Here is a 12,388-nt window from a genome sequence, read left to right as displayed (position 1 = left end):
CAAAATATCCCAAGGTTCACCTGGCTTTTAACTTGTGTGAAAAATGAATTGTTTTGTTAAGAGTTTATAGTTTAAAACCTAGCCCCCAAAGCCTTCGACAGCTCTCACTCACTTTCTCCACTTAATTTCTTTGATACACAAGCAGAAGCCCAACTCTCATTCTTCACAAGTTTCAATTGGCCCTTTTTTGAGACAAAGTGCTCATTATTCCCCCTACTCTATTGGCTGGAGTATCATTGGCCTCCAGAACACATGTCCATTGGCTGGGTTTGGAATCCCGAGTGGTGCAGCGATATGAGGCACTGCATCTCAGTGCAGGAGGCGTCGCTACGGTCCCTGGTTTCAATCCAGGCTATATCACTTCCGGACGTCATTTGGGTGGTCCCATAGGGTGGCGCACAATTGGCCCAGTGTCGCCGGGATAGGCCGCCATTGTAAATAAGAACTGACTTGCCTAGTTAAATTTTAAAAATAACGTCCATTGTCTGCTTACTGTTGTCAATCTTACTGTTCACTATAGGGCTAGGCGATATGGCCCAAATCTCATATCCCGATAACAATGCATATCACGATATAGCACATTTTCTGTAAATTCAATGAATAAATAGTATGTTTTTAAGGACCACACGTAAAGGCCTTTTTCTTATTACATGTTGAATTATACTCAACAAATAAAGGGTACTTCTCCTTTTATTTAGAACATTTGCAAATTTTCAATTAAGCATGTAACAATATTAATGTATAAAATCTAAGGTAAATAAACACTTCAACTATAGTTGCAAACAAAATAGAGGCCTAAAAAATATTTATTTCTGGGAGCTTACATGTTATTTTGGCATTAATACGTGTCCCATATCAATTTGGTACCTTGGGTCGAGTGTTGCCACCAACTCACGAAACTCCTATTTCTCGACCGTGTAAATTGGGGCCATGTCTTTGCAGATGTAAATTGTAATGGCAGCTGTTATCGCCTTCCATCTTCGTTATTATTTTCCATATAGTGTGCCGCGGGGGTTTGTTTTGAGCACTCGACTACATTTCACATGATTATTGCGTAGGTGGTAAGAGGTTAGTAGTGTTTGAGCCTGTTGTCGAGGCCGGCCTGCAGCATGTTTTGCAGAGGACGGTTTTCTGGAGAAACGCATTTCATGCAATTCTACATCATTTTAGAAGACTGGAGACTTGAGCAGAATATTTTTTAATACCTCAAGTGATTGAAATTATAGGCTACATTAACACTGACAATCTGAGATCAACAAAAACAACCTTGTCTTGAATCCATCAATAGTCTAGGTGTGTAAAGACAGAAATATTGTACAATATGAAGAGGACATTTCAGTTCCAGTTTCACTGACTCACCCAATGATGCGCAGCTCACTCACCAGTGATGGCCAATTCGCTTGTGCCAAAAGCTTCTCTTGTTTTACTTTGTAAAATAATGCTGTTCTCTCAATAGACCTATTTGGAAGTTGGAAGAAGCTTCTGTCTTGGTAGCTTAAAGACCGATTTTAGTTTTTTCAGTAGGATCCATTTGCTTCCCAACCTGTATTTGAAATATTGCAAAAGGCCTGTTTTTGTCTGCATGCTGTTCAATTCAGATCAAACTTTATTTGTCACATGCGCCGAATACAACAAGTGTAGACTTCACCATGAAATGCTTACTTACAAGCCCTTAACTCTTCTTGAACTGCACTGTTGGTAAAACATTTTTTTGCCAAGAAGACTAAAATAAAAGTAACACAATTAAGAAGAACAATAATGAGGCTATATGCAGGGGGCACCGGTACCAAGTCAGTGTGCGGGGGTACAGGCTAGTTGAGATTACATGTAGGTGGGGGTGAAGTGACTATGCATAGATGACAAGCAAACTGCGAGTAGCAGCAGTGCACAAAGGGGTTGGTTTGGGTCGATGTAAATTGTCCGGTGGTGATTTTTATTAATTGTTCAGCAGTCTTATGGCTTGGGGATAGAAGCTTTTGAGGAGCCTCGTCGTCTTAGACTTGGCACTCCGGAACCTGCGGTAGCAGTGAGAACAGTCTAACTTGGGTGACTGGAGTCTCTGACAATTTTATGGGCTTTCCTCTGATACCGCCTATTATTTAGGTCCTGGATGGCAGGAACATTGGCCCCAGTGATGTACTGGGCCGTTCGCACTACCCTCTGTGGTACCTTAAGGTCAGATGCCGAGCAGTTGCCGTACCAGGCGGTGACGCAAACGGTCAGGATGCTCTCGATGGTGCAGCTGTAGAACCTTTTTACATGGGTCCCCAGATCCTCAAATTTTTTCAGTTTCCTGAGGGGGAAAAGGTTTTCCCGTGCCCTCTTCACGACTGTCTTGGTGTGTTTGGACCATGATAGTTCGTTGGTGATGTGGACACCAAGTTACTTAACTCTTGACCTGCTCCACTACAGCCCGTCGATGTCAATGGGGGCCTGTTCAGCCCGTCTTTTCCTGTAGTCCACGATCGGCTCCTTTGTCTTGCTCACATTGAGGGAGAGGTTGTTGTCCTGGCACCACACTGCCAGTTCTCTGACCTCCCTATAGGCCATCTCATCATTGTCAGTGATCAGGCTGAGTACACACCACTGAGGGGCCCCGGTGTTAAGGGTCAGCGTGGCAGACGTGTTGTTGCCTACTCTTACCACCTGGGTGCGGCCCGTCAAAGTCCAGGATCCAGTTGCAGAGGGAGGTGTTTAGTCCCAGAGTCCTTAGCTTAGTGATGAGCTTCATGGGCACTATGGTGTTGAATGCTGAGCTGTAGTCAATGAACAGCATTCTCACATAGGTGTTCCTTTTGTCCAGGTGAGAAAGGGCAGTGTGGGGTGCGATTGAGATTGCGTCATCTGTGGATCTGTTGGGGCGGTATGCGAATTGGAGTGGGTCTATGGTGTCCGGGAGGATGCTGTTGATGTGAGCCATGACCAGCCTTTCAAAGCACTTAATGGCTACTGATGTGAGTGCCATGGGGTGGTAATCATTTAGGCAGGTTACCTTCGCTTCCTTGGGCACAGGGACTATGGTGGTCTGCTTGAAACATGTAGGCATTACAGACTCGGTAAGGGAGAGGTTGAAAATGTAAATGAAGACTCTTGACAGTTGTTCCGTGCATGCTTTGAGTACATGTCCTGGTAATCCGTCTGGCCCAGCGGCTTTGAAAGTTGAGCGTTATCACACAGTTATCCAGAACAGCTGGTGCTCTCGTGCATGCTTCAGTGTAACTTGCCACTAAGCAAGCATAAAAGGCATTTTGGTTGTCTTGTAGGCTGGCGTCAGTGGGCAGCTCATTTCTGGGTTTCCCTTTGTAGTCCGTAATCGTTTTCAAGCCTCGTCAGCGCCGGTGTAGTCGGATTCAATCTTTATCCTGTATTGATGCTTTGCTTGTTTGATGGTTCATCTGAGGGCATAGCGGGATTTCTTATAAGCGTCTCAATTAGTCTCCCACTCCTTGAAAGCGTTAGGTCTAGCCTTTAACGCGGTGCGGATGTTGCCTGTAATACATGCCTTCTGGTTGGTATATGTATGTACAGTGACTGTGGGGATGATGTCGTCAATGCACTTATTGATGAAGCCGATGACCGAGGTGATGTACTCCTCAATGCCATTGGATGAATCCAGGAACATATTCCAGTCTGTGCTTGCGAAACAGTCCTGTAATGTAGCATCTGTCATCTGACCACTTCCGTATTGAGCGAGTCACTGGTTCTTCCTGCTTTAGTTTTTGCTTAAAAGCTGGAATCGGGAGGATAGAATTATGGTCAGATTTGCCAAATGGAGGGTGGGGGGGGGGTCTAGGCTTGAATTTTTCTATGGTTGCACATGTGACATGCTGGTAAAATTGTGGTAAAACTGATTTAAGTTTGCCTGCATTAAAGTCTCTGGCCACTAGGACCGCCACTTCTGCGTGAGCATTTTCTTGTTTACTTTTGGCCTTGTAGAGTTGGTTGAGAGCGGTCTTAGTGCCAGCTTCGTTCTGTGGCGGTAAGTAGACTGCTACGAATAATATAGACAGTGTGGTCTACAGCTTATCAGAAGGTACTCTTCCTCAGGCGAGCAATACCTTAAACTTCTTTAATATTAGACATTGCACACCAGCTGTTATTGACAAATGCACACGCACACCCACACTTCTGCCGGTGCATGGAAAATCCTGCTAGCTTTATTGTCTGCATCTTCATTCAGCCACGTCTCAGGGGAACATAAGATGTTAGTTTTTAATATCCCGTTGGTAGGATAATCTTAATCGTAGGTCATACGTTTGATTTTCCAATGATTGCACGTTAGCAAGAAGAACGGGTGGCAGTGGGAGTTTACTCGCTCGCCTCCAGATTCTCAGGAGGCTGCCCGATCTGCTCCCCCTTTCCTCAATCTTTTCTTCATGCAAAAGGCGGGTATCTGGGCCTGTTCCCGTGAAAGCAGGATATCCTTCTCGTCGGACTCGTTAAAGGAAAACTTTTTTTTCCAGTCCGCGGTGAGTAATCGCTGTTCTGATGTCCATAAGTTATTTTCGTTCATAAGAAACGGTAGCAGCAACATTATGTACATAATAAGTTAAAAAATAAGTTGTGCTAAAAAACTAACAAAATAGCACACTTGGTTGGGAGAATGTAAAACGTCAGCCATGTTTTTCGGCCCCATCGTCATTTGACACTGACAGATTTGGTGCCCGTTGCCAACTAGGCTATGCCTTGTTATTGGGCTAAACACAATCCACAGCTGGGCCATTTTTTTAAGAAGCATTATTGAATTTCTTTCTGAACAGACAGCAGTAATTCTAACTTTGGCAAATGCATTTCAATTTATCAAGCATGCTGGGGCACCTCCAGCACCCTTCCCACGGCTATGATTCTATAAGGAAATAAATTACGTGTAACATTGGAGGGATGAAAGTTGCAGGCTCATGTCTATCAGAGCAGAGGGGATAGAGAGAACGATCAAAGAAAGTGTTTCTTATTCTAGTTCTGTGAGCGATACAGATGCGCTTCTCACTCGCCACAGCAATTGCCATGGTCTATATTGGCTACAATGTTAATCACACCAAAAACTAAACCCAGGCTGGCCCAACACTAATCAATTCTTGGAATATCAGGCATGTTTTTTTGGGTGTCAAGCGAATTAGAGAACTTGAATTAAGCACTTACACTGTCTCTGTTTACATTTGTTTTATATACAGTTTAATTTGATCTGCCTTGTTGACAGTAGTCCCTTATCATTGGCTAGCGTTGTCATGGACATGGACACATCAATGGTTGGCCGGCGAGGATGATCACATGTGCTAAAGTTAGAGGTCAGAGGGTCCGTCTGCCTGTGACCTTAGTGGTAGCTACTGCTCTGCACATCCCACAACAGCCACACTCCTGCTGGGTTTTTGTTTCTCTCTGGCCCTTAATTAATCAATCAAAGTTATTGATTAGCTAGAGAATGCACACTGGTTAGCCAGTTCTAAATTGGTCTCATTAAAATAAGGACATAAACCACTGAACCTGTAGGCCTGTAACAGTAAATGCTCTACAACACAACTGTTATTGCTCTTTTATCTAATCTTAAACAGTTGTGTTCATTATCATCATGAAACATCCTCTCACTGTCAACTGTGTTTATTTTCAGCAAACTTAACGTAAACATATTTGTATGAACATAAGATTCAACAACTGAGACACAAACTGAACAAGTTCCACAGACATGTGACTAACAGAAATGGAATGTATCCCTGAACAAGTGGCGGGATCAAAATCAAAAGTACCAGTTGGTATCTGGTGTGGCCACCAGCTGCATTAAGTACTGCAGCGCATCTCCTCCCCATGGACTGCACCAGATTTGCCAGTTCTTGCTGTGAGATGTTACCCCACTCTTCCACCAAGGCACCTGCAAGTTCCAGGACATTTCTAGGGCGAATGGCCCTAGCCCTCACCCTCTGATCCAACAGGTCCCAGACGTGCTCAATGGGATTGAGATCCGGACTCTTCGCTGGCCATGGCAGAACACTGACGTTCCTGTCTTGCTTGAAATCACGCACAGAATGAGTATGGCTGGTGGCATTGTCATTCTGGCGGGTCATGTCAGAATGAGCTTGCAGGAAGGGTACCACATGAGATTGCCTGCAATGACAACAAGCTCAGTCCGATGATGCTGTGACACACCGCTCCAGACCATGACGGACCCTCCCGCTCCAGAGTACAGGCCTCGTGTAATGCTCGTTCCTTCGACGATAAACATGAATCCGACCATCACCCCTGGTGAGACAAAACCGTGACTCGTCAGCACTTTTAGCCAGTCCTGTCTGGTCCAGCGACTGTGGGTTTGTGCCCATAGGCAACATTTTTGCCGGTGATGTCTGGTGAGGACCTGCCTTACAACAGGCCTACAAGCCCTCAGTCCAGCCTATTGCAGACAGTCTGAGCACTGCTGGAGGGATAATGCATTCCTGTTGTTGCCATCCTGTACCTGTCTCGCAGGTGTGATGTTTGGATGTACCAATCCTGTGCAGGTGTTACACGTGGTCTGCCACTGCGAGGACGATCAGCTGTCCGTCCTGTCTCCCTGTAACGCTGTCTTAGGCGCTACAGGGCGCTAAAAGTGCTCACAGTACGGACATTGCAATTTATTGCCCTGGCCACATCTGCATGCCTCCTTGCAGCATGTCTAAGGCACATTCACGCAGATGAGCAGGGACCCTGGGCATCTTTCTTTTTGGTGTTTTTCAGAGTCAGTCGAAAAGCCTCTTTAGTGTCCTAAGTTTTCAGAACTGTGACCTTAATTGCCTACCGTCTTAACGACCGTTCCACAGGTGCATGTTCATTAATTGTTTATGGTTCGTTGAACAAGCATGGGAAATAGTGTTTAAACATTTTACAATGAAGATCTGAAGTTATTTGGATTTTTATGAATTATCTTTGAAAGACCGTGTCCTGAAAAGGGATGTTTATTTTTTTGCTGAGTTTATGTACTGTCTTGAAATGATTGTGATGAGACAAGTTGTATTCATTAGGGTACACCGTAGCAAAATGTTTCGAAAATTAGCATTCCTTATTGGACAAGTTCAGGTAGTCCCTCCCATTTTCAGTCAGTTTTTTTTGCCCTGTTTGGGTCCTATTCATTAGGCACCAATCTCCTCCACCAGGTGGGGAAGCTGATTGAGCTACTGGCTGGTAAAGCGGGGGTGATGGACGGGAGGTTCCACTACGGCACGGCCTTCGGGGGCAGCAAGGTAAAGGACGTGTGCGAGGACCTGATCCGCTATGGGTACAACTACCAGGGCAAGGATTACGTCACCTCGGGCATCACTGGGTAAACACACAGACATGTTTTGAGTAGGAGACATGGAATGGATGAGTGTATGTTAGCCTGGTAAATTGTACTGTTTGATACAAGAAGTGAAACAATGGTTAGTCCATTGTTCAGTCTGGTTTAACCAGGCTAGTTGTATTTATCAATGTATACATCATGTATGAGCATTACAGCATGGCTGCGAACATGACTTCTGTATCCACTGATTTAACAGTATTATTCACTTTATTAGGCAGACCACCCCTTTCATGAAAAATGGTTCGCTCCTACATACAGTGAGTCAGGTGGCTGTGGCTTGCTGTATAAAGCAGGCAGACAGGCATCGAGGAATTCCGTTACTGTTCGATTGAGCGTTAGAATGGTCAAAACGAGTGACCTTAGCGACTTTGAGCTTGGTATGATCGTCGGTGCCAGGCGCGCTGGTTCCAGTATCTCAGAAACGGCCAGCCTCCTGTGCTTTTCACTCACGACAGTGTTTAGGGTTTACCGACAATGGTGCGACAAACAAAAAAACATCTAGTCAGCAGCAGTCCTGTGGGTGAAAACAGCTTGTTGATAAGAGGTCGAAGGTGAATGGCAAGAATCGTGCAAGCTGACAGGCAGGCCACATAATGGCGCAGAACAAAAGTGGTCTGCCGGCCCAGTATGAGATGGGTGTACCTAATAAACTGTCCACTGAGTGTCCGCTATTATAGCCATTCTCTAGCTCTGTTTTTTCAATCCTGGTCATGGGGACCCAAACGGGGGTATACATTGTATTTTTTTCACTAGCACTAACACAGTTGATTCAACTCATCAGGTCTTTGATTTGAATCCGGTGTCTTGGCAAAAACAAAATGTGCACCTGTTTGGGTCCCCAGGGGTTAGGATTGAGAAACACTGCGCTGTCTGTGAAGTCCCAGAATTTGATGGGTTGTTCTCTCCCTCAGAGAGCCAATTGAGGCCTATATCTACTTTGGACCTGTGTATTATCAGAAACTAAAGCACATGGTGCTGGACAAGATGCACGCCAGAGCCCGCGGCCCCCGAGCTGTGCTCACCAGGTAAGATAAATCCAAAAAAGTTATAGCCAAACTCTGTATAACTTTCACTCAGGATGCCATTTTGGCACCTTTTTTCAAATGGTTGGTGATGGAGTAATACCATAGACTCCAAAATGTCTACTTGGTTGTGTTTGTATGATACCTCCCCTATCTAATATTACAGTTTTGTACTCTGTCATATTGAAACTTTAAAATAATTTGTCCACTAAGTACAGAAAGTAATCCATGAGCCATACCTGACCCAATACACCCCCCCCCCCCCCCCATCTTACCTGCCGTGTCAAATGCTGCTGTTCACCTCAGACAGCCCACGGAGGGGCGCTCTAGAGACGGAGGCCTACGTCTGGGGGAGATGGAACGTGACTGTCTGATTGGCTACGGTGCCAGCATGTTGCTGCTGGAGCGCCTCATGATTTCCAGTGACGCCTTTGAGGTGGACGTGTGCGGTCAGTGTGGCCTGCTGGGATACTCCGGGTGGTGAGTGTCCTTTTTGGTCCGTCTGTGATTCTGTATAATAGTCGTCAGACTTGACGTTGATGCCAAGGATCTGTTTCCTTGTATTGTAGCTGCAGATTTAACTGCTTACAACCAATAAAGTATTTGATATGTGTGTCTCCAGGTGCCACTACTGTAAGTCCTCCTGTCACGTGTCCTCGTTACGGATACCCTACGCCTGCAAACTGCTCTTCCAGGAGCTGCAGTCCATGAACATCATTCCCCGCCTCAAACTGGCACGCTACAACGAGTAACCTTGTCCCCAGGCATATTGCTACCACATACCGAGTTTGACACAGAGGGGGAGGGAGCTGACTGTTGGAGGGTGGAGCTAGAAAAGAGACGGACAACAACAAGCGGCATTGATTATCCAAATTGACAACTGTCAATATAATGAAGCAGGAAATACTATAGCACTGTTACAATAATGGAATGGCTACAGTATGTCAGAAAATGAGTTAATGTAAAAGCATACAAGAAGCACTCGTTTTTGTTTGCAGAACAGAAAAATATTGGCTACTGGAATACATTTTGGTTTGCTTTTGTTTGACATTTTTTAGTGTTTTAATATTTCTAAAACATTTCAAGAGTTTTGAATGCATGTTTAGCTACATTTGTACTTTTTTGACTCTTGTTTTGTTGTGTAATTAATAAACAAATATTATTTCAGGATTTGTTTCACTTTGTATTTTTATTGTGGACCTCCGATCATCCTTTCAAATAGTTGGAGACATTGTTAAAATATACAGGAACCAAACTCTTCTTGAATGGGATGTTGGACATTACATTTTGAAGTTTCTCTCTTTGATTACGGGTAGTTTTGAATGGTAAAATATGGGCAATAATCTCCTTAAGATAAGGAACATAAGAAATGGGTTGTCATTTAGCAGTATTCTATGACTAATGATAGCAAATGTGAGGATATTTACATTTGACACAGGATGACCCAATGTGTATGGGTAGATGAGTTTGACACTGAATACCAGACACCACTGAGGATGTGTTCAGTGTGAACACTAAAGAAGCCTATTGTCCTTCTCTTATTAACAACACAGCAATACATTGACTATTTTGTGTCATCCGGTTTCAATGCAAAGCTTTAACACCACTAACATATACACCGTTTAAAGTTTACCCCACCCACAAAGTTGAATTGAAGCTTTTTGATTGGACAAAAGCAGCGCACATCAATAGGACGGCGAGGAGTGTAGAGAGGGTGGCTGCACCTGTCCTAGCTAATGAGGCTCTAAAGAGCCAGTAAAGGGCTGGATGGGAAAAGGATGTCCGCCTAGGGGGAGACAAGACTCCGCCTTCTTGTTCCTTTTTTACTAAATTAATTAGATCCTCATTTAGGGCTGTAGTTTACCGTGACCAACTCAATGGGAGTCTCTGGGCTCGTTTGATGTTGTGTTAGGATGTTGAAGACACCTTAATTAGGCGGTTATAACGTTAACTAATTAGTTATTTACAGATGTATTGGTCCAGTTCCTATTCTATCAGCAGGCAAACTGTTGACCGAGCAGATCATCTCTCAAACAGGTTTCCAGCCAACCTTTTTACGCGAGTAAAGTAGTCTATTTGTCGGATAAAATGTCATGACCGGTCTGATGGAAACCGAAAAATGTATGGTAAACTTTCCAAATGTCTAGCGTATTTTGTATTGTCGACAAGGTGGGATATTTTTGTGTCGGTAAAATGAATTATGGGAAAAATATTGATATAATTGCCATTATATTGAAGTAAATCAGGAAAGCATGCACTTCATTAGGCTGCAGATTAAATACATAATGCACTTCACTGGGTGGTGAAAGTGCCATGTGATGAGTTTGATACTCATTTCCAATAAATATCGAGAGTCTTGTTCTAGTGACATGATCATAATGCTTGGTTGCCGTTTGATAAATACAAATAATCTCGCTCTTTAGTACATCATCTCATTATGTAGGCAAAATGTGCGCTGTTGGCTAGACCACACGTGCCAATACCGAAGTGTGCAAATAACACAACGTGTTTTTTTTTTAAACCATCAGAGTTGAAAATGCGATGGAAACTCATTTAACTTTATTTTTTGTGACCGCAAATGGTATTTTTATGTGCACTACGTCATCACACACAGTTTTATCTGCAACAAGTCAATTTGATTGAAACATCTCTGGTGGGAAAATGCGGATTTTTTTGTTGTTGTTATGAACACAACAAATACAACAAAAAAACAGAAATATACAAACAAGAGTACATAAACCTAACAGACAGGGGTATTACATATCAGGATATTGTTTTTAGAATATTCGCATGAAAATCTGTCTCCAGTTGGATGGAAACCTGCCTAACATTAAAGGCTGTGATTTGAATGCCAACTATAAATACACACATACATTGGTTAGATAACGGGTTTCTTTAGTAGCCCAACCTGTAATACTGTTATACCAATGTTATGTTTAGCAGTTTTGCGTCATGTACTATTTTGCCTTACCAAGCAAAAAGGCAGTTACTGCTCATTTGGTCAAAAATTAGTTAATGTATTTTTTGCTACATTAAATTGTATGCTTAATCATGTGGCCAAGTATCCTGCCTCTGTTGTGTTTTGGAAAATGGGGGTATCGTCCGATGGGGCCACAGTGTCTCCCGACCCTTCCTGTCTCAGCCTCCAGTATTTATGCTGCAATAGTTTGTGTCGGGGGGCTAGGGTCAATCTGTTATATCTGGAATATTTCTCCTGTCTATCCGGTGTCCTATGTGAATTTAAGTATGCTCTCTCTAATTCTCTATTTTTTCTCTCTTTCTTTCTCTCTCTCTGATGACCTGAGCCCTAGGACCATGCCTCATGACTACCTGGCCTGATGACTCCTTGCTGTCCCCAGTCCACCTGGTTGTGCTTCTGCTCCAGTTTCAACTGTTCTGCCTGCAGCTATGGAACCCTGACCTGTTCACCGGACATGCTACCTGTCCCAGACCTGCTGTTTTCAACTGTCTAGAGACAGCAGGAGCGGTAGAGATACTCTGAATGATCTGCTATGAAAAGCCAACTGACATTTACTCCTGAGGTGCTGACCTGTTGCACCCTCTACAAACACTGTGATTATTATTATTTGACCTTGCTGGTCATCTATGAGCATTTGAATGTCTTGGCCATGTTCTGTTATAATCTCCACCTGGCACAGCCAGAAGAGGACTGGCCACCCCTCATAGCCTGGTTCCTCTCTAGGTTTCTTCCTAGGTTCTGGCCTTTCTAGGGAGTTTTTCCAAGCCACCGTGCTTCTACACGTGCATTGCTTGCTGTTTGAGGTTTTAGGCTGGGTTTTTGTACAGCACTTTGTGACATCAGCTGATGTAAGAAGGGCTTTATAAATAAATTTGATTGATTGATTGATTGATTGATTGATGTTAGCAGTAAGCAGTAAAATAAAATCTTCTCAGTTCCACGCTATGAGCAAGCCTTTTGCTTGGTAGGGCTGTATTGTGCTGTAACTCACTTCTAGAGTGTCTTGGATCTATACACATCCTGATCATTCTGGATACAGTGCCTTCTGAAAGTATTACACCCCTTGACACAGTTGTGTTACAG

The 12,388-nt window shown here is 43.8% G+C and overlaps 1 protein-coding gene across 2 annotated transcripts in view; it reads left to right on the top strand.

Annotated features, from left to right (window-relative positions):
• Positions 1-9,495, top strand: part of LOC109867084 (polymerase (RNA) III (DNA directed) polypeptide B) — a 53,487-nt gene extending 43,992 nt beyond the window's left edge. For both annotated transcript variants that reach the window (XM_031801752.1, XM_020456000.2), the window contains 4 exons: positions 7,119-7,285; positions 8,215-8,328; positions 8,632-8,805; positions 8,948-9,495. In XM_031801752.1, coding sequence (XP_031657612.1) covers positions 7,119-7,285; positions 8,215-8,328; positions 8,632-8,805; positions 8,948-9,077 — 585 coding nt within the window. In that variant the 3' untranslated portion in view covers positions 9,078-9,495. The remainder of the gene's footprint in view (positions 1-7,118; positions 7,286-8,214; positions 8,329-8,631; positions 8,806-8,947) is intronic.
• The last annotated feature ends 2,893 nt before the right edge of the window (positions 9,496-12,388 follow it).

Source organism: Oncorhynchus kisutch, linkage group LG22 (assembly GCF_002021735.2).
Source record: "Oncorhynchus kisutch isolate 150728-3 linkage group LG22, Okis_V2, whole genome shotgun sequence".
Lineage (NCBI taxonomy): Eukaryota > Metazoa > Chordata > Actinopteri > Salmoniformes > Salmonidae > Oncorhynchus > Oncorhynchus kisutch.
The sequence above is the reverse complement of the archived record's forward strand: the minus strand, read 5'-3'. Positions and strand labels throughout refer to the sequence as shown.